This window comes from Camarhynchus parvulus, chromosome 4 (assembly GCF_901933205.1).
Source record: "Camarhynchus parvulus chromosome 4, STF_HiC, whole genome shotgun sequence".
Classification (NCBI taxonomy): domain Eukaryota; kingdom Metazoa; phylum Chordata; class Aves; order Passeriformes; family Thraupidae; genus Camarhynchus; species Camarhynchus parvulus.
The window spans coordinates 64,326,747-64,350,485 of NC_044574.1; the positions used below are offsets into that span (position 1 = coordinate 64,326,747).

Sequence of the window (23,739 nt, forward strand, 5' to 3'; positions counted from 1 at the left end):
AATATAATACCTTAAAGAAATCTACACCATGGAAATAACTGCAAATTAAATGAAAGTATCTGGGGTTTTGGTAGCACTACCTTTCTTGTCAATGGAAAAAATACCATCTTTTTAGCTTACTGTGGTCAAACCCAGCAGCATCCAGAAAGCAAGTGCTTCCAATGAAATCTAGCAAAAAATAACAAATGACTATACAAAAGGTCTGCATGGCCTCTAACTCAGACTGCAAGCCATGATGAAACAGCAAAACTGAATTCAGTCCAAGTTTCAGCATGTCTCGTCTGTCCCCACACCTGTCTGTGCACACAGAATGTCAAAAAAAAAAAAAAGCCACTTTCTTTGGAGCAGTCAACAAAAAGTCAGTAATATATAATCTAATATTTTTTAATTTTATGTACAGGAATATAACGTTATGGCAACTTTGTACATGAAATACATACAGTATTTAAACATGAAAATCAGCTAGGTAAGAATTTACATTAGCAATGAAACTGCTTCATATGCAGCCCAGTTAATACTTAGTTAAAATCTGTATTTTATTGGGGGAGATTTTAATAGTTTACAATCATAGAAACATAAACATTTAAAACAAGACTCTATAAAATAATTTACAGAAACCCTACCATCTACTCTGAGAGAAAGGGCATATGTCTGTGAGTTGTGTGTGTGAGTAACAAGGTGAACAAATGATGTATCTCAGCCTCTTAAAGTATAAAATAATTTAGAAGCAGTTCATGCAATATGGAAGCAAAGGCGTGCCAGTTCCTCCGAGGTTTTCTCCTACCTTGGGCATCTACTGAGCATCACATGTGGGTCACTGGACACATGATAACACTGCTGCCAGGTGCTACCAGACAGCACCAGCCTCAGTTCCTCCAGACAATGACTTATGTAAACATAAATATACAAGCTGATATCTTTTCTACACAGTACAAATACAGGTCACAACTTCTCAGCTGTGCAAGTAGTCAATCCGTATACTCGGAAGCAGGATAACGCTCAGTCCGGAGTTCCCCGTGTTCCTCTGTCCAGGGTAACTAACAGAACTTCCTGGTTTTCACCAGTTTGCTCTGGTATTTCACCGAGTGCCCGCCGTGCCCTATGACGTAAACATCCAGCAGGTAGGACTTGCCAGGCTGCAGGCCTCTGATTGTCTCTGTGGTCACTGCCTTCTGGATGTTCTGGCTGTGGAAGTATTTACACAGAACCTTTTCCGACTTCTTCCTGGTGTCTGGGCCCAAGCACTGGTTCTGCTCTCTCTTCTTCTGCTCTTCATTGTAATTGTCATCCACCTCCCTCTTGTAGATGCAGAATTTGTTCCTCTCCTGCGTGCCCAGCCACGCCACGGTGACCGAGGAGCACGTGCGGAGCTTGTCAAAGGCTTTGATCCGCGTATCTTCGGGAAGGGAAGGGAAGGACTGCTTGTTAGGCCTGCTTGTAGCCAGGATCTTCAGCATGGAAGCGCCTTTCTTGCTGCCCTTCAGCCTAATCAGGTATTTAGCTTTTGCTTTCCCCCGGAGCTGGAACTGCCGCACGCCCTCCACGCTTTGAGACAAGAGGAGTTTTCCATCCCTCCTAACTTGGATCTGAACAGCATCCAGGCAGGAATGAACAGAAAAGGTGACTTTTTGGTGAGATGAAACAGGGGCAAAACGTAGAAATTTGGCTCCCTTTCTTTTGATGAACACATCTGTAACTTTGCCGTCCTTCAGCTCGACTGTTTTCTGCTTTGCCTCCTCCTTGGTCCTGGCAAAGGTGCCGACATAGGCGGTGCTCATGTTGGTGTTGGTGTTCACTGCAAACATGTCAAAGTAGTACTGCGTGTCTGGCTTCAGGTCAGACACAGTGAAAATGTTCTTGTTCCCAATACAAACTCTGTGCAGGTCAACTCTCGGCTTTGGGGACGTTTGCCGCCCAAACTTGGAGGATTTTAGGAAACCACGTTCTTTGCCAGAGTTGTTGTCTGCAGGGAAGCCAAAATGGGCAAAGTCAAAGGGACTGAAATCCAGACCTGGCTTTGGAGCCATCATGAAGGCATCGTCAGAGCTGAGCTTGGCTTCGACAGCACAGAGGCTTTTGAAGTTGTGCTCTTTGTTGATGACGATGCAGTACTGGATGGGCTGTCTCAGCAAGGAGGCCGTGGGGCTCGGTTTCCATGCCAGAGTCACCGTTGTACGTCCCAGGGAGGTGACATCGATTCTGGGATCGTAAGGTAACTCAGGATAAGGCTGGTCCGACTCTGGAGTCGTGGTTGCATACACTTTAAAATGGGTGTCTTTCTCTGTCGACAGCAGATCCAGCTGGTACAGCCCAGAGGGGGAACTGGAGGACACAAAGTACTCCACATCATTGCCTTTGTAGGAGAAGAGCTCCGTGCCTTCCTCATTGGTAATCTGCTGTTTCTGTTGCTCAAGGGGCTCTGGGTCACCTGGAATACAAGCAAAAGAAACATTTGTACAGACACTCTCTGCAAATGTGAAAAACCAGAACTCCAAAAGGCACATTTTACTACATAAAATACAAAAGTGAGATGGGAAAGGAAGGTTTTGTCTTCTGAGGAAGATGTAATTGATCAACACTTCTGTCAAAACAGAGAGGAAAATTGGTTTGGCACTCAGGTTAAATCCAAACACAAAAGAAACTCCACCTGACCAGCGTTAATGGAATCTCATGAACAGTAGCTAACACCTTCCACTGGAGTGTCAGGCATCCCACCTGGAGTTGCCAAGCATATTTCTCCAGGGGAAACTCACTCACCTGCCTGTTCCTGGATGTGGACCCTTGGCTTTGGCCGTCTGAGTCACACTAAAATTTTGTTGCTAAACACAGTGGGGACCAGAGGTGTGTCTGCCATACCATGTGGTGTGTGGGACAGGTCAGCACATGTGTCAGAGGCTCTGGCAGCCCTTTTCTCTCCTGAGCAGCAGCTACACAGCTCCATGGCTGGAGATGAGTCCTTCCAAGGGGTGGGCTCAGTCCTGCTGCAATGCCAGCCCTGTCTCTCCAATTTTAGCTTGTGTAAACACCTCACAGCAAAGCCCCCATCAAAACGAGTCACTCTGGGCAAACATAGTTTGCTCTGGCAGCTTCCAGACCCCTGTGACTGTAACCTCAGCTTTTACTTCTTTGTAGTCCTTTTCCTTTCCATGTTGCTGCCTGTTGTCAATCTCCTGCACTGGAAGACCGAAACAACAGGAGATCATAAAGACAGGCCTGCTGTGAGACTCAGTGTTGAGGAACCTTAAATGCAGGAGAAAAGCAGGGAAGGGGACAGGGGAAGTTGCTGATGGCTTGTTACCTGATCCTTCCCCACTGGCTTCCTCTGGGAGCTCCTGCACACTCAGCTTCCACTCCAGAGGGGCATCACATGGTGTCACTGTCACTGCTAAGGGAGTGTTGTCCTCTTCAACAACGAAGAAATACCTAGAGAGAGGTTGACAGACCCACATGTCAGGAACTCCTGATGGCAGCCAGCTGGCAGGGATTGACTGGACACCATCAAGGATGGTCTAGGTGGGGCCACAGAGCCAAAAGTGTTACCAGCAGGCAGAGGGAGTATGGAAAGGCTGGTGGGCCAGAGCTAAGGAGTAGGGCTCACACTTTGTGTCAAGGCAGAGCAGAGGCCTTTCTGGCCTCCTGCCCTCCCCTCCAGCAGCTTTACTTTCTACTCCTATACTACCTAGATACAAATAATCACAGAGATATTAATGAGGGGAACAGGATCTCTCCTGGAACTTAGGGACATGCTCTTCCAGGCAGGACGCACATTGCATCCAGGTAAGCACACAGAGGTGCACACACACCCAGCTGCCCTCCCACATCCCTCCAGGCACCACACATCACTCATCGTAAAATGTTCCTCGCCAATGAAGGCTGGAGGAGGCATGTGGTATGAGGCAATGCAACTCTTCCCTAAACTCCCCGGAGCCTCAGGTTCTTCCCCAGTCTAACCCTCAGTATTTTCTGACCCACAGGGTGAAGCCTGGGAAGTGGGGATTTCAGACCAGGCTGCCTAATGCTGCTTCTTTAAAGCACAGTAGGGAACAATGAAGAGGGACAAGTGGGGTGGGTCAAGCCTGTAGTTTCTCATTTCCTTCCCACTCCCATTGCCTACAGACATGGATAGTGGTCCCACTTCAAGGAAGTTCTGCAGTCTGGGGGAGCTCTGGGCTCATCTGAGGAATCAAATAAATTGGACAGACCCTCAGCTGGGGAGGCCAGATTGGGCTGGAGGCTCACATGTTTACTTCACCAAACAGAACACTGGCATTTATATTTTTCTGGTTGAGACCCAATTTTGATCTCAAAGCACCCAGCAACCAGAGCTACTGCCTTCAAAGTTCAGCTTCCTCACTTGGGCCAGGCAGAAATACCTTTTGGGAGTGTCTCTGAAGAGGTAGCTGCTGATTTCGGCTCCATCAGGGATGACTGAGGAGTCGTGGAAGAACGCCTTGTCCCGGATCTGCATCTGGAAGAGCTCCTCATCCCTGGTGGGCAGCTTCTGGGGCCTGGAGTGCAGCGGCAGCAGCAGCAGCAGCAGGAGCGGCAGTGGGCAGCGCAGCAGGAGCATCCTGCAGCAACAACAGGGAGTCCCACCTCAGGAGGGGCACCACGTCTGTGCTGGGACGTGGGCACACCTACAACAACCTCACTGCACTTTGTGTTTTGCAGGCACCTTCACTGCCACACAAACACCAGGAAAACTCGTTGTAAGGACTGAGCTCAGACTGTCACAGCGCTTGGATAAAGGTGTCACCAAGATTTGCCCATCCTGAGCAGTGACCAAAGCAAGACCAGGTACTGGTTTCAAATTGGAATCGCTACCAAAGAGCAAAAGCCTTCCACATGCTTTGGGGAATTACACTTTGATGTATTGCCACAGCAGAAACGGAGCTGGCTGGCCTTGGGAGCTGCAGCAAGCACAGAGCAGATGGAGGGTACATCGGCTTTGCTTCCCCTAGGAGACTTTGGTTGGGCTTCCAACAATCCTCTGGAAAGTAAATATTTCCAGTGAAACTGTTCTTGACAAAAATAGAGAATTAGGAAAGCATGTGATACAAACCCACACATATTCAAAGCACATTGGTATTAGCATGCAATTCAGCAGGGCTTAATCCTCAAGCCTGATGGGAATTGCAAAACACAAAAGCAGAGAATCCTTTACAAATTAGGCATAATAATTCATAATCTTAGCCTTTCATTAGTATGTCTATAACTAGGTCAGAAATTACTACCCTAACATATACAGTGGGACAGGCTAAAATCTCCTTTCAGTACAGCAGATGATCTCATCTATAGTGGCTCTGGGATGGGGGGGAGGAAGGGGAAACAGCCCATTTCTGGTACAAATGTATCAAGTTTAAATTATTAAATAATAACCAATTTTAATTAGGAGAAGAAAGAAAAAAAATGTTTAGGCCATTACCTTAGCTGTGTTAGCACTGATTTTGGGGAGAAACGTGCTAGAAGCTGAGCTGCCAGGAACAGCTTATCTTGTCTCTTGGCTGAGTGTGCAGTCATGCACTGCTCTGGGTGCTGCACTCTAAAACAACTACTATTTTATAGCAAACTCTTCCTTTTACCTTTAAGATCAAATTTGTCACTGAGATATTTCCCACCACCCCTAATATTTTATGTAAAAGTAGCAAACATAAAGCTCCTTGAGAAGTGGCACACTGTAGTCCAAGCCATACTAAAACTGCTCTTCCTAAATCCCTCTCCCTGCTCTCAGGACAGCTAAACACAGCCACCCACAAGCTGCACAGCAGAGTTTCTGACACCAGCAAGGCCGTGGAGGGCTATTTTCACACTCATTTTGCTTCCTCTGCCATTGTTATTTAATAATTTCTTCCAGCAACATGCAAGTCCCCCTCACTCACCCCTCCTCTCTGCTCTCCCCTGATATCAGCTCATTCCCTCCTCCCTTTTCTACTGTTTTCTCCAACTCCTGCTGACCAGCTCAGTTCCTTCATCTTTCTATTTTCCCATTGAAATCAGTGATGGGACAGGGAAAACGCATGGCAAACTCAGCAGGATCCATGAGCCAGGAGTGACCTGCACCCTCACAGGATGCAATTTTAGGTCTCAAATGGTGTGCTCTGTTATCATTTGGGATGGTTTAATGACAGGTTACTGCAGTACTCTGCCCTACAGAAGGGAAAAGAGTCCAGGGCTTTACCCAACACATGCAATTGCTACCTACAGGTAAATACTGATTTAGCTTTCTCAGCCTTTGTCAAAATTTATCCCAAACAGGTCCTGAGTTAGCTTGTGATATAGTGGATATAGTTCCTCAAATTCAGACTGGAGTGTTGATTTTTTCCAGCCAAGTTAAAGACTTTTGACCTTTTGGAGCAAAGATCATAAGTCAAAATACTTACTGGCTTGAGTCACCAAAGGCAGCAGAAAGCTCCTCTCACACAAAGCACGATGAGTTTCGTGTGCTCTAACACGCTGTTTATTGATTTTTTGAGTATTATTGTTGGCCAACAGGGATGAAATTCCTTCCAACTTAATCACAACAGTTACAGCAGATTATTTGGTTAGGTAAGAAACTCTGACGCTTTCTGCAGACAGCGTCCTCCACATGAACCCCCCTGAAACTGCAATCCTGTGTATTCCCATAGTCAGTTCCAGTGCAATGTAACCTCTACTAAAATAAACCATTTTGATTATAGGCTAAGCTTCACTTCTTAAATAATTTCACTAGCTAATGCACTTTAAAAACTCCCATAAACAGTGTTTCTGCCCCCCTTAACAGCTACAGAGCAGTGACAAGGTACAGATTTGTCTGCAATTTCTTTATCTAATTGTAAAAGCATTTCGGCTTAAAAATAACTCCAAAAAGACACATTAAATTTCGTTCTATATCCATGCCCGTCCCACACATGAAATACCTTGCAAAGTTGTCAACTGTTACTGAAAAAGGAAACTTTTATCATCTCTGTTCTTTGACAAATTAATAGAATTTTGAGCGCTTTCATTTTCAGGTAGCTAACCTCAGAGGCTTAAAAGGGGCCCAATTTTCATGCACGACACTTCCAAAAGCGGGACAACAGCAAAGAGGCATCCAAACCTCGCTCACAGCTTTTGGAAGCTGTGCTGTCAGTGTTACACCACCCTTTCACACCAGTTAATAAACAGATTTTAGTTTTTGCAGAGCACTCATTATAATTTGGCAGGGTTTCAAACTAAACCCTGTGTAGTTTACTCATGCAAAACATCAAGAGCAAAGCAAAAAGCCCATTTATTCATCCTGTGTTTGTTTCTGGGCAAGCTCACCAGTGACTTTGACAGAGTCCCTCAGAAAATGCACTTGCTAGATGTGAGCCTGTGAATTCATGCTCTGCCACCCAGTCCTCAGAAAATCCCAAAACAATTTTCTTGCCTTGGATTCGTTTTTAGAATCCAGGTACAAGCTGAGGCCTAAGCACTGCACTGCTAAGCCACACAAATTACATGAAATACGTTGTGTGATTTTTTGTTCTCTAGGCTGTGCCACATCCTTAAATGTCTTTTATTCCGTTTTCTACGAGTTTGTCTTGTTTTCTTTTCTTTAAAACTCTGAGTCAATATTTTATTGATATATTCCTGCTGACTGGAGGGATTTTCCTGCTGTTTATCACTGAATTTAAGAGAGTGCCAAAACAAACAGTCCTAAGTGAAATAATAAGCACCGTTTTCCTTCTCCAGGATTGCAAAAGTGCCCTCTAATGGCCCGTCTTTACCTTTCACTTCTTCCCCAAACTCTGTCTCAACTGAGCCTCAAACCCAGAGGGAAAAGTCCTGCTGGCTGGGGCGTCAGAGTGAGCATGGAGCATCCAGAGGGTGCCATCTCCTCCCAGGCAGGGCTGCTCCCAAGGGACAAGGCCACTCGGTTTTGCCTGCCAGGCACCAGGACACTGAACCGGAGCAGGCTGCGGGATGCCAGGGCAGGTGGCCAGGGTTTCCTTGGGTTTGAACCTGGAATGTGGCAGTGCCGTCCCCAGGTGAGCAGCTCCCAGGCTACACAAACACTGCAGGAGCAAGAGCCACACCTCAGGACATGTTTGCTTAAAGAGCCCAGCTGTATTTACCTAAAAAGATCAACAGATGAAAAATACATGCTGTACATTGGAGAGGGAGATACATGATTTTAAACACTTCAAAATTCACCACCTTGACAGAGGCTTGGGGCTTTTTCCTTCTTTCACAAAGAAAAAATAACCATTTTATAAATGGCATTTTATAAACTTGAATTATAAGCACATACACGAAAATAATCGTTAAGTCAGGTCATGGGTTTTATGACAATTACAATTAATTCCTATCTTTTAAATAATCTCCTTACCCAACTTTTCCAAAATCCCACCTACAAAAGCCCTACACAGTCCTCTCTCCTGCCTTTGAGACCTCCAGGTAACAAACTCCATCTGCAAATCTGCAGGTAAATTGCAATTAGGACCAGAAGTGGAGAGGATAATGGGATTTACAGCTGGCTCAGGTCCTCAGTTGAGGGACAAATTAACTGGAGCTGTGGCAGCACCTCATGGGGTTTTCCCACAGGCTCAGCAGGGTGGGCACATCCTCAACCCAAGTCAGAAACAGCTGGCCTTGGGGACAAATGAAATTATCCCATTTTTGATTTCCCTGGTCAAGCCTATGGTATTTTCTGGCTGACCTTTTTTTCCAGCACTGAAACGTAGCTCTGTGGGGAATACTCTGTAAGGGATCAGAGACTCTCTGCCTACATCCCACCACAGAAACCCCACCCAGCAAGCCAAGAATCCATTTTGTTTGGCTCTTGAGGATCCAAGCAGTTGTGTCCTCCTGTTTGGGCTTCACTGTGCATTTATTTCACACAGGTACTCACCAAACACACCTATGCTGCGGAAAAAGGGAGCAAAGTACTGGATTCACCACATGCAACACTGGTACCTGTTCACAGTCATCTTCCTTGATCTATGGAAATAATTTGCTTTACTCCTCAGCTGTCACCCAGACCTGTGAAGGACTTACAATAGCAAAACAAAAGAGATCTGGGTTTACCTGGAGCAAATGCGTCTGGAATAACCAAACCCTCACGTAAATTACAGAGAGTCGGAAGAGCACAACTGTCATTTAGTGAGGATAATTTCAAGGCACTGCCTGACACAGTGCTCTTGTGTCACATTTTTTCTCTTTTTATTGTATGGATGGTTAACTTTTTTTCCTCCTTACATCCTATTTTTAAACTCTGGTGTGCTGGGGGTGGGGTTTTTTTCTGTTTACATTACCCATGCTGCATCTCATAATAAGTCTGCAGATTTATTGACATGATTTAAGTCCAGCTTTGGAAATAAAAGGGCACTGTGTGACTTCTTTGACTTATTATAGGAATGCTGCAAATAAAGAGCCTGTGAGCTTTTCCACGATACACTCCATTTCCAGAGATACATGCCACAAATACACGCACCTCACACACACAGTTATCACCTGAGCACCAGAGGAGTTTAAAAGCGCTTATAAATTTGGATTGCAATGCAATTAGTTATTTTTAATGTGCAAACAAGGAAAAATAATGTCTTTGCAATTTAAGCATTTACTGGGAGCTGCTCAGTTTGTTTGTTTAGGGGGAGACCAGAGGGGAAAAGTGAAGGCCTGCTGTTTAATGCTGACTATTCCCTAAAGGATGTGGAAAACGCTTGGTATGTTTTTCATTTGGGCTTTTTTGTGGTTCCTTTTTTTTTTAAAGCATCGCTTTTGAAAACTTGTTGTCTGGTCCTGCCTGGTGCCTGGGGAAAAGCATGGGCCAGGCAGGGCTGTGGGACCTCTCCAGGGGCTTGGGACAAGAAATGCAGCCCCTAATAGGGATATAAGGGTGTGTCACTGTCTCTGTGGATTTTAAAGACCAAATTTTTGTGTAGTGCTACAGCCAGCTTGACATGGCAGCTCCCATTGGCAGGACCAGCTGTAACTGGGAAGGCAGGAGCTCTCAGGGACCTGTAATCCATGGATTAAAGCTCCCTAAGTACACAGGGACACGATGGACTATAATGGTGCCTTTGAAGCATGGAGGCTCCACCGTGTCAATAATCTGTGGATTAACCAAGCACCTCTTGCAATTCCAACTCAACCCACAATTTTTCTTTGCTGGGAAAATTATTGTTTCAGCCAAGAAAATTTCTGTGGCATTACAGGCAAAAAATACAACCGTGTAAAAACAGGGAGGTTTGAAGAAATAAGGGTACATTTCTACCAAATCTTAATGGACAACAGTGGCAGTGAGCTACAGCTTGGGGGAGAGGCTAACTCCAAAGGGGCATCATTAGAAAATGCAGAGCTGTCTCAAATTAGACATGTTGAAAAGCAAACATACTCGGGGAGATAGGGTATCAAAAAAATCAAATTTTACATGGACTATTTTGTTTCTAAACTGAGACTTATTTATTTTTCCACTTTTAGTGGAAACAGATTCAGCCCTGATCACATCAAAATTGTCACCCTGGAGCTGGTGGCAGCTGGATGCTTCAAAAACCAGCTGAGCCAGGAGATGCCATTTGGGACGCTCAAGGAAATGCCTCATAGTTCTCCTTGTTTCAATCAGAGACCACATACCAGCGCTTCTCTCTTTCACAGCCACCTCTGCCCACGGGACTCAGCGCCGAGTGTCAAACCCAAACAAACAGCGCGTCCCCGGCGGCCCCTGCTACAATGCTCAGTTTGTTCCGCGCCTCTCCTTGCGAGGGGGTGGCAGCGGCACGGGAAGCAGGGATGTGCTGGAGCACGGGGAGGCAGACAGCTGCCAGCCCTCCCCCCAGGACAGATGTGACCTCCCTTGGCCACTCCAGCACCGGCTGGGTCCCTGCTGCTGGCCCTGCTCATCCTCCCAAGCCTGTACAAAAGCTCCAGGTGGCTGGATGTCGCTCCTGGAGAGGGCAGGCGTCATGGGATAGGTGACTGGTACCAGCTCCTGCAGAGGAAAATATGTCACACTTGGAGAGTCTGACCCAACTCGGAGTAGAGGAATTTTTTCCATAGTCTCAGCAGGGGTTGAGCCCCAGTAGGAGAAATAAGGCAGAGAAATCTGTTTGCACAACTCCAGGCCATTTCAGATAACCAGCCCTGAATGCCACGCAGCTCTACCACAAATCTTTCAGCGCAAGCGCTGGGGGTGTTTTATAATGGAAAGTAATTATTATCCCCTTGTTACGAGCAATAAAAGTAGGGCAGAGACTTTCCTTGTTCAAGGAAATCCCAATATAATCCTTTCCTTTAATCATAAAACAATAGCTACTTTCCTTGGCCAAGTCGTTCTGCCTTCAGCACAGCTCTCCGGGTGTAGGTTGCTCTCTCTCTGTAATGAATTTCAGCAAGGGGATTAGCGGGGAGGAACACACGAACAATTACAAATTACAACCAACACCAGCTTGTTGGTATTTGCTACAGAGTTTCCCACTGTTCCTCTGGAATACTTCAGTCTGACATTATGAGTGAGCGCCCTCAAGAAAATCCTCCAGGGATGGGATGAAATGTCAGGGCACGATACAGAGCAGGAACAGAACCAGGATCTGCATCCTCAAACTGCCGGGGCAGGAAGGCTTGGGAAGGTGCTACAACACAAACCCAGAGTCATTAACTACCAAAGGAGTTAAGGTTGCTTGAGCTATTCCTAGGGAATACTGCTGGCATGGCAGCTGCTCCTGGCCAACAAGGTGTTTGCTAAAGGGGAGAACACGAGAGGCTGGCACAGGACAGGGAGCTGTGGGAGAGGCAGGGACAGGCAGGGACAGGCAGGTCACCAGAGTGACTCCCAGAGCAAGAGCAGAGGAAGCTGAGCTCCAGTACCTCCAGCAACAACCTGAGCACTCACATTCTGGAGTGGAAAGCTGTGCCATGAGCACACTGGAATTCCTTATGCACTTCTCCCCTTCTAGTTTTTAGTTGGAATATTTATTGGAAAACCTGTCAAGTGCAGAGGGGTTGATTCCCACAGCTCCCATCAGACATGCAGTTTCCCTCCGTGTCAGGAACACCACCACACACGTACACAGGATTACAAACCACAGCCAGCCCACAGGCACTGCTATTCCCACTCACTTCCCTACCTCTACACACACAGTATTCCCACAACAGTGACTCAGGAATTCTCCTTTGCCATGTCACCACACCACCCTTATTGCCACCAAGGGTTTCTCACCTGCCATGGCACAGAGGAAGAAAAGCAGCTTTCCAGAAAGCTGGAAGAGCAGAGCAAAACAGCAGCAATACCTGCGCACAGTGCTTGTCTGCAATACCTGGGGAAGAGACTGCATCCCTGTGCTGCCACCAGAATGGGGTCCTGCAGTGGTGCTGACCCCAAAGGAATGATGAGTTTTCCTACTGAATTCAGAGTTTGGCCCATTTGAGAATTGTTTAGGCTGGAAAAGCCCTCTAAGACCATTAAGTGCAGTCACTAACCCAGCACTGCCTAGGCCACGGGTAACCCATGTCCCCAAGTGCCACAGGCACACATATTTTAGATACCTCCAGGGATGGTGACTTCACCACTGCCCTGGAAAGCCTGTTCCAATGTTTGACAACCCTTTCCATGAAGAAGTTTTTTCTAATATCCAATCCAAACCTCTGCTGGCACAGCTTGAGGCCATTTCCACTTCTCCTATTTGGGAGTAGAGACGACTACATATTACTGGTAACCACAGTAATATATGTTATATTTGTAGCTGATCCCTCAAAATTTCAAATCCCTGAATTATCATCTGAACACAAATCTTTCTGATTGCACTTACTGTCCAAAACTGGATTCGGTTTTAGTATTTTGTACCTTCAGCTTTAAAAGTGTGCAAAGGAAACCTTAGGCCCTGAAAGTCCTTAATGAATACTCAAGGTGCACTCTCATAATGATTTGTTGCATATCAGAGTAATTTCACAGATGCTGTGTCTCATTTTCCCTAGCTGAAAAAGGGCTGCTGAAAATATGTAAACATTTGTCAAATGTTTGAAAATGGAAAGTATCAAATGTAGTGCTGAAGCTGTTGATATTTACATATTTCTACCAGCAACTCTTAGTGTTAGACCTGGCAGATCTCAGCCACAGCAGCAAAGACTCCAAGATCCAGCATGGATATTGTCTCCCACATGGATCCCCACCATCCCCACGAAGCAGCACACACCATTTCTTAGCACTGGTTCCTGAGGGGCTGCAGTGGCTGAGAGCACAGGATGGCTCATCCTGGATGAAGCACATCCAGCCTCAGCACTGCTCCTGGGTGTCACTCAGCAAATTCCCTCCTTTGCATGCTCACTTTTAGACAGGACTACGAGAACGAGCAGGAATGCTCAGGCTTCCTAAATCTTGTATTTATTCCCCCAGCATCCTGCTTAAAAAAAGACACAGATTCCCACAGATAAATTAGTGAAATTAGCTCAATAAATTAGTGAAAGTTGTTACTGGAGGGCATGAGCTGTTCCCAATTTCTCAACGTAGCTACCTGCTGTCCCCACCATGGTGCCTGACATTTCCCACTGCTTCCAGCAAAAATCCAAACTTCCCCCAGCTGCTCACCCAGCATCACTGAACCCCTCCAGTGCTAAGAAGCCACGTGACAGAGCAAGGATTTGAATCCAAAAGGCAAAATGATGGGGAGACAGTGAGGCCATGGAGATTGATACACGCTCACCTCTCTGGAGAGGCTGGAAGAGCCTACGAGTCCAGCCACAGCTCACCAGCCCCCAGCCCATCACACCAAAGCAGGACAGGAGCACACTCGGGAGCTGCCAGTCTTCAGTCTTCCTTCTAGCACTTTTCTGTTTTTTAGGCAGTGGGCTTGTACATTTCCAAGCTGCAAAGTCCTTCCCAAGTGCAGAAGGGATGGGTGCTCCAAAGGGATGTGGCGCCAGAGGTTCAAACCTGCCAGGGTCACCTGCAGAGCTGTGGTAAGGGGTCTGAAAAAGCAGATTATTGCAAGGGTTGGTTTCAGCTCCACTTTGCTGCTGGGCCAGTGTTTATTTGTGCAGGCTGGCAGGGGAAAGGTTATCCCTTCATGTGCTGGCTGCCAACAAAAGCGGAGGGAGCCCATGCGGGCGGGGAGGCCGGGCTGTCATGGGTGAGCGAACATCCAAACAGCCCCAAAACCTCCGGCCCTCTTATAGCAACCATACATCCCAGGCTGACAGAGCTGGAAAGGAGGGACAAGAAGGGAGGAGTTCCTGCATTCAGAAACGGGGAAGAAGTGGTGAGAGCTCTGGTGTGGGATCCAGCGCTGCTTTCTGGGGGTGTCCCTCCACCAGCGACTGGAAATGGCTACAACATTCTGGGATGAAAGCTACTGCTAACGGATAAAACGTCATTCCAGCACCACTGCTGATCTTGCTAAATGCAAAAAGCTGTAAATTCATAAAACAGTATCTGCTCCTTGGTGCTTTGTCCCCTCAAAGCATCTCAGCAGAGGCTTGGCCATGTGGGGAGCTCTGCCCACGGGGACAATGCCCCTGGGTCCCACTTGGCTCCCACACCTTTCACCAAGGGCCACGAGCTGGGGTCTGCCCAGTCCCAGGGTGAACAGACCCTCAGTGACCCCACAGTGCCCAGAGGGGATGCTCACACACCCTGTGAGCAACAGGCTGAGCCAGAGCATGTTTTGGGCTACTAGAAACACACTGTGCTGAGGTCTATGAATTTTGCATTCTCTAGTTTAAGTCCTAATTGCCTGGATTTTCTCATAAACACCTTGCAACTGCTTTTTTCTTACACGAGAGGCAATTAGAATGTGCTCCATAAATTAACATAGCACATTTCTTTCCCTGAGCCTGCCACCCTGCTATCACACACTTGCAAGAGATGTCTTAGACTCTTGCTTTAAAATACCTGCTTAATTCAAACATTAAATTTAGACTTGTTCACAAGATGTGAGAGGATCTTAAAACCTACTTATTTTCTCTCTCATTTTTTTTCTGACTATTGTACTCTAACAGGATTATAAAAGTTTTAATGGACTGATATTAAATCTTCCCTGCAAAATTGTAACTTTAATACCCCCTAGGACTATTAGACTTTTATTCATTATTTCTCATTACTGAAAAATCAGTTTGAAAGAGCCCCTAGGGTCTTCCCCAAATAAGGATAAGATCCTATTAGTCGTACAAATCATACTCAAGTAAGTAATTCTTACCCAGGAGAGAAAACCTCCAGGGAATTAAACACAGATTTAGTAGCCAAAGGAAGGGAAGGAACAGGGACTAGAAATTGTTAATGCTGTACATTGATGTTTTCCTTCACATCCAGAGACCAGCTGGCAGCTCCAAGACACTTGGCTTTCCCACACCATCACAATCCCAATCTGTAAACTGCTGAATTTCCATCAGGTTTCTGGATTTCAGAATGCTGGGACACATTTAGACTGTTTGACTAAAAACAAATTAGCAGTAAATCTGCTGCACCTAAACAAAGTAGAGAGAGACAGAGAGAAAGAGAGGGAGCACTCGCTTCTTCACAATATTCTGGCTGCTTTGTACAAACATCTTCCCTGTGCAACCATCCCTGCAAATGTGTGTGAGGAACCCACGATCCCACCCTGCCTCAGCTGGCCTGGGGCTGCTCTGTCTTGGTACTGAGCGAGTTAAAGATGAGAAAGATGAAAAGCATCATTTTTCTCACCCCCTAATAAAGTTTGAACAAAGTTGTGCTTTCTCAAATAATACAGGGAGGGGGGGAAATGGACTCAATTAGGCAAACAATTCTTTTCCCCTGTAAATCACAGGGGAGGTGTCGGCCTCGGTGCTGTGTCACCTTGGGAGCGTGCGAGGGTCACACCGGAGGGGCACTCATATCCGGACCCATGGAGCAGGGAATGAGGTAGGAGAGATAAATTATTGCCTCTTGCTGTTCCGTTTTCCAGGTGCTAGCAGCAAGTACCCACTGCTTCCTATCTCAGCTGTCACACCAGCAACAAACATCTCTCTAAGCCCTGAGTTTAATTACCCTGAAGCCAGAGCAGTCCCACTTCAGGCCAAACCTGAACAGCCCTGAGAAATCGGTGAGAAAAGCTGACAGTACCTGCCTGGGTGCGAGGGCAGAGCCCAGGGCGAGATGCTCTGTGCAGGATCTGCTGCTCCCCTCTGGTAACTCAGGCACATTTGTGTTCAGTGAAGCTGTCCTGCAGTGGGGCTGGCTTCTCAGGCCGCTCCTGCTGCTGATTACTCCAGTGACATTCAAAACCCATCCTGTAAAATGCCCCCCCATCAGGTTCTTGGTGAAGCTGGACTATCAGCTACCTCACACATGAGGTGACACGACACACTGCCTGTTTCTGACGTGTCCCACATGACTGACGTGCTCCCTGTGGAGCAATCAAAGCCATCCATGCAGTCATGAGATTTTCAGCTGGTTCCTGTTACAGCTCTGTGTTAACATTTCTCCTTCTCCTGTTCAGTGTGTGTCCTTGCATGCAGCAAATGAGAAAATGAATTCTGAGAGAACAAACTTCTTTCTAATATTTGCTCTCTTTCTCTCCCATCTGAATGTATTTCCAGCTTTAAGCACACTCTCCTGGAGTTATGATTTATTATCCTGACCTGTTTCCCAATCTAAGGGCAAATACTTCCTCTCTAATGACATCTTGTTAAAGTTTTCAAAAAACATCTCCTCAGCCTTCAAAGCTCCTTCCATCCATCCACAAGCTTATTTGAGTTGCCTTCTCAGGCAGAAACTATCCCTGTTTGATCTAATGAGGATTTTTGCCACAGAAGTACATCTTGCGATGTGAAACAGAACAGTTTCTGCACTCTGCCTTTTCCCCAAAGCAACGCTCGCTCACTCACTGCCCTACTCATGAGTTAGCAGAGCTCAAGCAGTACTCAAGTCCCTTCTCACTGGTCTTACCTGGGATATTCTCCTTCCTTGGGTGTAATTCTGATTTGATCTGGTTTACTGCCCATACAGTCAGCGACACCAAAATGCAGAGCTCACCAGCGCTCAGTGTCACACCAGGTGCTCCATGATCAAGTAACCATCGGTCTCATAGCCCGTCTATACTCTCTCACATGGAACTTATATTCCAAACGTGCATTCCTTCATCCTATAAACTAGCTGGGGTTGTCCTCCCTGATGCTGGGGCATTCCCAGCAGCATGTGCACCAATCTGTAAGGGTTTGCAAACTTGTTTTCTTGTATAAAAGAGGCGGCCCTTCCCTCCTTCAGTCCAGTCTGCTCTTCTCTGCATTTTATAGCAGAACAGAAAAGAAAACAAACCAAAAGAAAGCAAATCCTCCCGCTTTTCTTTCCGTCTCACGAGTGGCCGAGCTGGTAGCCCCGAGCAGCTCTATCGCCTCCGGGTTACCAACCTCAGCCCCTTGGAGTGCCGGGAAGGAGAAACGCGAAGGAGAAACGCGGAGCTTTCTGAGGCTGCTCCTAATGCAGAAAACGTGCGCGTTCGGCGGAGGCGAATGGAAACCTGCCCGCCCTCCCCGGAGTGGCCATCGCTACAAATTAGCAAAGCTGCCTGCAGCCAAAGCGAGCCAGGCACTGAGAAGATAAATACCCACTTAGCACAGCAAAACAAAACCAGCCCCAGAAAGATGCGAGACCCCGACGGGGGACTGCAACAGCCCCTTGCAAACAGTGAAGTAATGGGCTTACAGTTTTATTATTAGTATAAAGTTTAGTGACTTCAAAATGAACGCGAAGCCAAGCAGGACTTGTTATCCCACTAAAATCTGTGCTGTAACTGAAGCCAGTGCCCAGATGTTCCGTGGTAAAATCCACCGCCTCGCTGCTTAAAAGCACCACATACCCTGACGTACAGTCCTGGCTTGCCTTTATCCAAACCTACTTAGATTCTGGATTGTTTTTCTAGCAATCCTTTCAACTGCCATGGGAAGCATAAAAGGTGGTCTCCTACAAAACCATTTGGTACCAGCTTGAAATGTAACCATTTGCAGAAATAAATCAGGATTTCTTTTTAATAAACTGTTTATCGCCAGCCTCTTGAGACATAAATCGTAGAAGAAAAAGCAGGGTCTGAGTTTAATAAACATCTCTTCTTTTCATATATATTAAGGCAGAAGACCCTGGCACACTTCAGAGCGAAACATCCAGCAAACAGCCTCCATCCAGCCCTGCTGAGGGCATGGAATGGAGCAGAAGGCCACTGCATGGATGGAGCTTTCAGGAAAGGGTTTATGCCTTCATTTTTAGGGGACATCTAAGGTAGTCAAACCTTCTAAGAAGGACCAAGGGGACTTGAAGATGCCCTTGCTGCCCCTGCATGCAGTTCTGGTCTGTGAGCCAGGTTGCTTTGGGGCAGCCTAGGCTCTCGGAGCCCTGAAGGATGCTCAGGCTCCAATGAGCTGCACACGGAGCCACGGCACCGAGCCTGCCCCCAGCGCTGCATCCCAGCCTGGCTCACAGGAGGAGGACAGGGACGCTGGGAAAGCCCCGCAGATGGGCCGGAGCTGTGCGCCGGGAGCGCCGAAGGACACATGAGCACCGGCTCTGCGGTGAAGGCATTGCAGCTGAGCGGGGAAGGCAGCGCAGGCGTGACGTGATTTTGAACAGCTTGCTTGACAGTTTGCACCAGATTGTATTTATAAACATTAGGGAAACCTCAGAGCTTTTCCTCCGCGTTTCCGAAGTGCTCACCCACAACACAGGCGCGCGCGGCAATCCTACACAGCTCTGCCTCGCCTCGCTGACAAACTACTCACAATTAAGTAAAGGGGCCCAGAGTCATCTCGGTGGGATCAGCATCCCACACAGTGCTCAAATTCCCTCTCACCTCACCACCAAATCCTGACCTTCTCCAGGGTGGCTGGGACATGAGGTGACCTGCTGGCCCATGACACCCAGCAGCATGTCACACACATGTGCCACCGCCTGCCAGGTGTGGCTGGTGCCAGGGAGCTGCTGGCAGAGCTCAGGGTGTCCCCACTCAGGAGTGGGACATGCACTTTTATCACTTCTCTGGCAGGGCTGCAATGATATGCTGCAGTGCCCACCCTCTATAGCACAGAAATTAACAGGTTTTCTGTCCAGGGCCGCACAGAGACAAGGAGAGTGGGATGCATCTGCAGTCCTCATCGTGGAAACGTGACAAGGAATTTTGCAGACTTATTATAAAGCTCTCACAAAATTAAGAAGGGCTCGTTATCTGCTGACACAGAAAGTCCACGAGGAACAAACATCACTGTGCTCACAACAGGGTCAAACACAGCCACAGGACCCTGGATACACCCACACATGATCCACTACTGCCTATCTCACCACTTTCTTAATGGTCAAACTAGAAGGTAAAAATCTCCCAGAAGTCCTCTTCTGCTTCAAATATCAGCAAGTTTTAAATTCTAGACGTTGCTCTGAGCTCTTCAGAGAGTTGCAGTGGCACTAGAAAGCTGACCCGGGCAGCTCTCCTGCAGGTACGTGTTTCGCTATGAGGCAGGAGAGCGTGGCTGGGAGGATGAGGCATTCCTGACAAGAAGCAATCCCAAGTACCATTCCTAAAATAGTTCAGAATCAGCAATTTTCAAAGTAGGCTGAGCAGAAACACAAAGTTTTTTCCCCTTCTCCCTCACGGCACAGCCAAGGGAGCTGAGGGTGTCCAGCACCCAAGGGCTGTTTTTATGGAAACCAGGCTATGGCCAAGCCTGCAGTGCCTGCCCAGGGTCACCGGTGCCATAAATCACTCGCTGCCAACCGCCCAGGGAGGAACTCACCCTCGCATTGCTCTCGCCCCTTCCACTTTTACAGGCACAACTCCACTGTCTCAACCAAGCGTGAAATGGGTGGGAGCCCAGCCTCAGTGCTGGGTGGGCTGCCAGAGCAGCCTGACTAGGGGATGCTCCAGTGGAGACAGTGCCACAGTTGTGCCACTGAACATCTCCTGCTATCTATGGCTGCTCACAAACAGCCAGCTAGGACAGGGAGATCCGGGAGTTTATGGCAGGGACCTCTCCTCCCATCTGAGCTCGCCTCCTGCAGCTCAGTCTAGCCACAAGAACAGCGATGCTGTTTAATTGTTCTAATTAACATTGTAACTAGATGCTAACCAGCTCCTTTGGTGGGGAGGGGAAATGCAAGGGAAGCTGCAAGCTTCAGGACCCGCTGTCTGAAACCAGCCTTCCCGAGGCTGCCGAGCCCACGTCGGTGTCGACCGGGATGATTTCCAGAGCAGCCCCGGGCTGCATGGCACAGACAGGATCACGGCCATCCCTGGCACCACGCTAACCCGTCCGGGGAACCAGGGGATGCTACCGCTCAAGTGTTAAATTCATCCAGAACAAACACGCTCAGAGAATCACAGCTTTTCAAAACCCAGCACTAAGGTTTAAATACATAAAAGTTATATCTGCAAGTGATTAAACAGCGCTTTGTAGCCATTGTCTCTGCGCCGTTGAAATAAAAACAGAACCAAGGCTGCACGTAGCAAACCTCAGCACTTACATCCCACCGTAGAGTTTTCTGTCTGCTTTTTTTCGGTAGCCACTTTTTCTTCCCCGAGAAGCACGAATGATGCTGGCAGAGCGGAGCCGCTGCCTGCCTGGCACACACCGGCTCCGCGGCAGCGCCGGAGGACGAGCCGGGCTCCCCGGCAGCCGCACGGGCTGCGGGGCACGCGGCCGCCGCGGGCTGCAAGCGGGCAAAACCGGGGAGGAAAAAACGAACCTCGAAGGCGAGGAAAGGATCCGGGAGGGCGCCGAGGTTTCTCCCGGCAGCATCCCGCAAAAGCCGCGGCGGAGCGGGGCCGGGACGCGGGCTCAGCGCCGCAGCCGCGGCTGCAGGGACGGCGCCGGGGTGGCCGCGGCCCCGGCCCCGCTCCGGCCGAGGGTCCCGCAGCCGGGTCGGGGCACCGCGCCCCCGCCCGCCCCGGGGCCATCGGAGCGGGCTGCGCGGGCGCCCCGCTCCCCGCCCCGCTGCCGGTGCCTTACCTTGCGGCGTCCGGTCCCGTCCCGTCCCGTGCTGTCCCTCCGCGGCGGGGGAGGCTTGGGTTGATTTTTAGGGGGGCGGCTGTTGACCTAGCCCCCCGCTCCGGTGCAGACGGGCTGCAGCGGGGACTGTGTCACGCACGTCCCTTCGCGCTTTATAGCCCCTTCCCTTCCCCACCCCTCCCCGCGGGGAAGAGAAAAAAAAAAGGAGGAAAAACAATAAAAAGCTGGGGAAAGAAGCCGGGAGCCCCCCGGGCACCCGCCGCTGCCCGGGGCGAGGGCACGGCTCCGGCTTCGCCTCCCGGGAGGAGCCGCGGGGCGGCCGAGCGCCGGCAAAAGTTTGGCGGAGGGGGCGCGGAGCGGCGGCGCCCGGCGCGTCTCGCTGCTGCCGCCGGGGGCGGGCGGGCGGGCAGGGGGTGCCCCGCGGGCGCGGCCGCCCCGCCCCGCCACCGCTCCGCCACCGCAGGGGCGGGCCCGGGGGGAGCCCGCGGCACCGCGGGGAGCCCGGCCCGGCCCGCCGGCCCCGGCAGAGCCGCGCAGGGGCAGCGCCGCCCGGCTTTGTGCCGCGCTCGGCTGCGCTGCCAGAGCCTACTCAACATCCATCTTGGAGGGTTGGATGCTGCCCGAAAGCAAAGCCGGGACGGGGGAATGCGGGGGCCCGGAGGACGCGGCGCTCCCGCTCCTCTCTTTCGCGCGGCCGCTGCTTGAATCGGTCAGGGCTGCGGGAACGCTGCGGAACATCCCAGCAGCGATGGAGGCGGGAGAGACCGTCAAGGATGCGTGAGATATGGGATTTACCAAACGCTCCGGCAACTGAGCAAACTGAGGGTCTCGAAGCTACATATTCAACCTCTCACCTTGTCCCTCATCACGTTTTGGTCAGAGGCAGCTTTCAGGTTTGGGGGCCGAGGGACAATTTTCTTACTATTATCTGAGAGCTGCAATGAAAAGACAAAAACGATCCTTTGCCATTTAAAAACAAACCCATCTCTTTTTGTTTCCTTTCTGGCACATCAGACATAAAAACGTCAAGTGCTACATAAGCATTAAACAAGTTATTACTGATAGCAGCTGATAGGTAATTCCTGCCCTATTATTTCAACAGATTTGGGGAGCGAAAATTAAGTAAACCCTCTTTTTTCTTTTTTTTTTTTTCCCCCTTGCAAGACAGCTGAGCAAATCTGACAGCAAAGCCTCCGTGGAAGGATGCAAATTGCCATATTCTGTAGGGTGACGTGTAGGGTGACAAACAGCTCCACTCTGTGAAGACACAACCCCCAGAAGAGCTCATGCCTTCAGGGACACGCAGCTGTCCAGACCTCTGCTAATTGCCATTAGTTAGTGCCACTTACCTCCCACTCTGTCAACTCACAGAACAGCAGGGTCCAGCCAGCCAGCACTCTGCCCAAGGGTCTGCTCAGAAATATAAGTTCGCTGAACAAAACCCAGGATTAAGAAAAAGAGCCCTGTGGGAGTCCCTATCCAGTTATCCTTCTGTTTTCCCTTCCCTATTTTTACATATTTAATAACTCTATTCATTCTTTTCCAATAGGCTTTAAGGGTAGGAGTTTAGGGAAGGGAGAAAGACAAAGTTTAGGATATATTTATGCATGTTTAAGGAAAACTAAAAAATACCTGGTAATACACAGCATCCTGACTTCTTCCCTTCCTAGGAGATCATCTGCTTCCAACTGCAACACCTCAATAAGAAAATCTCAGCAAACTACATGTGCTCCTCTTCTGATGCAGAAGGTGCAGAGATTCAGTCATCCAAAAATGGGAGAAGCTGACTAAATGAAAAAGCTGAAATTAGTGAGGAAAACCTGGTACATTCTGACGAGCCTCCCCCCAAGCCTTCAGAGCGTGCGGGAGCCAGCAGAGAGGGATGTGCTCAGGTGAAGGCAGCAGCTACCTCCGGGTGCAATTCATGGCACAAGAGGGTTTTGTAGAGCCTGCAAAGATGGCTGGCTCAGGTTTAAGGTCATTAGAGGTAAAATATTGCTACCCAGCCAAAGAGCTCTGGAGACCATGCGCCTCACACACAGGCAAACCGATTATTTTGAAGCTGAGGACAGTTTTAGTGCTATTGTTCTTAGGGGGTATCACTGTCTGTGATTCCAGGAGAAGCAATGTGACATCCCTGGGATGTTATTTGCAGGGGTGTGTGCACGCCAGCTCCTCTGCACAGATAACTCTTAGTTTGGATGCCTGCAGTTCCGCTTCTATCGCCACTGTAAATCTCTGTCGTGATTTAAAGCCCAGCACAGAGCGAGGCTCCCAGCCAGAGGCACAGGCAAAGCACTTCCACAACAAGATTCAGCTCTCCCAAAATTTATAAGGTACAAAAACATTCAATGCAGATACAGGAAGCAGATTTGGAATTTAGATGCTGGAAACTACGGGAAGTCTGGAAGGCGCTGGAGAAGCCTCCTAAATGGAAACCAAGCCATGAAAGCCAAACACAGAAAATTCTTTTGTGTAGGTGATTGCTTTGAAATCCATTAAATAGTAACTGGGATAGTCCCAGCTGCTATCCTAGCTCCCAGAAAACTGGCATTGAAATACTCCCTCCTGGAACCAGAGATCATTCACAATCACTTACAGGAATAGCCATGGTCACGTACAACACCCAAGGCAAGAAGTCCTCAAGTGTGAAATGCTCCTCCTTATGTCTTTAGGGCAAAACTGAGAAACTAAAGAGGCAGAAAGGGCAGCAAATCTCTAAATGATTTCTCTCTGGGCACTCACCTTCTCCTCCCACCCTCTGAGAGGCTTCCAGGGAACTGAGTAACCGAATCATTCATCCACATGCAGTCCCAACCTCTGTCTTCAGCCGTGCATCGCTTCCTTGGAGGCTGAAACAGC

General features: G+C 48.6%; 1 protein-coding gene across 4 annotated transcripts; it reads right to left on the reverse strand.

The window, feature by feature from the left end:
- Positions 1-368: 368 nt before the first annotated feature.
- On the reverse strand, positions 369-22,615 carry NDNF (neuron derived neurotrophic factor). 4 transcript variants are annotated; one of them, XM_030948113.1, is made up of 4 exons: positions 22,510-22,615; positions 4,374-4,571; positions 3,299-3,423; positions 369-2,428 (listed from the first exon to the last, which is right to left on the reverse strand). In XM_030948113.1, exons 1-4 carry the CDS (start codon positions 22,524-22,526, stop codon positions 1,038-1,040), a joined length of 1,731 nt encoding a protein of 576 aa, XP_030803973.1. In that variant the 5' UTR covers positions 22,527-22,615; the 3' UTR covers positions 369-1,037. The 4 variants fall into 4 exon arrangements, with proteins under 4 accessions (XP_030803973.1, XP_030803976.1, XP_030803975.1 ...); XM_030948116.1 differs by lacking the exon at positions 22,510-22,615 and adding an exon at positions 22,227-22,335; XM_030948115.1 differs by lacking the exon at positions 22,510-22,615 and adding an exon at positions 20,878-21,261.
- Between the last annotated feature and the right edge of the window lie 1,124 nt (positions 22,616-23,739).

What these genes read in the sequence shown, in the direction of transcription:
- NDNF (XM_030948113.1), bottom strand. An exon ending in TTCAGAGACACTCCCAAAAG is followed by an intron (nt 3,424 to 4,373) that starts GTATTTCTGCCT and finishes ACCTCTCTCTAG; the next exon opens with GTATTTCTTCGTTGTTGAAG. An exon ending in AGCCAGTGGGGAAGGATCAG is followed by an intron (nt 2,429 to 3,298) that starts GTAACAAGCCAT and finishes CTTGTATTCCAG; the next exon opens with GTGACCCAGAGCCCCTTGAG.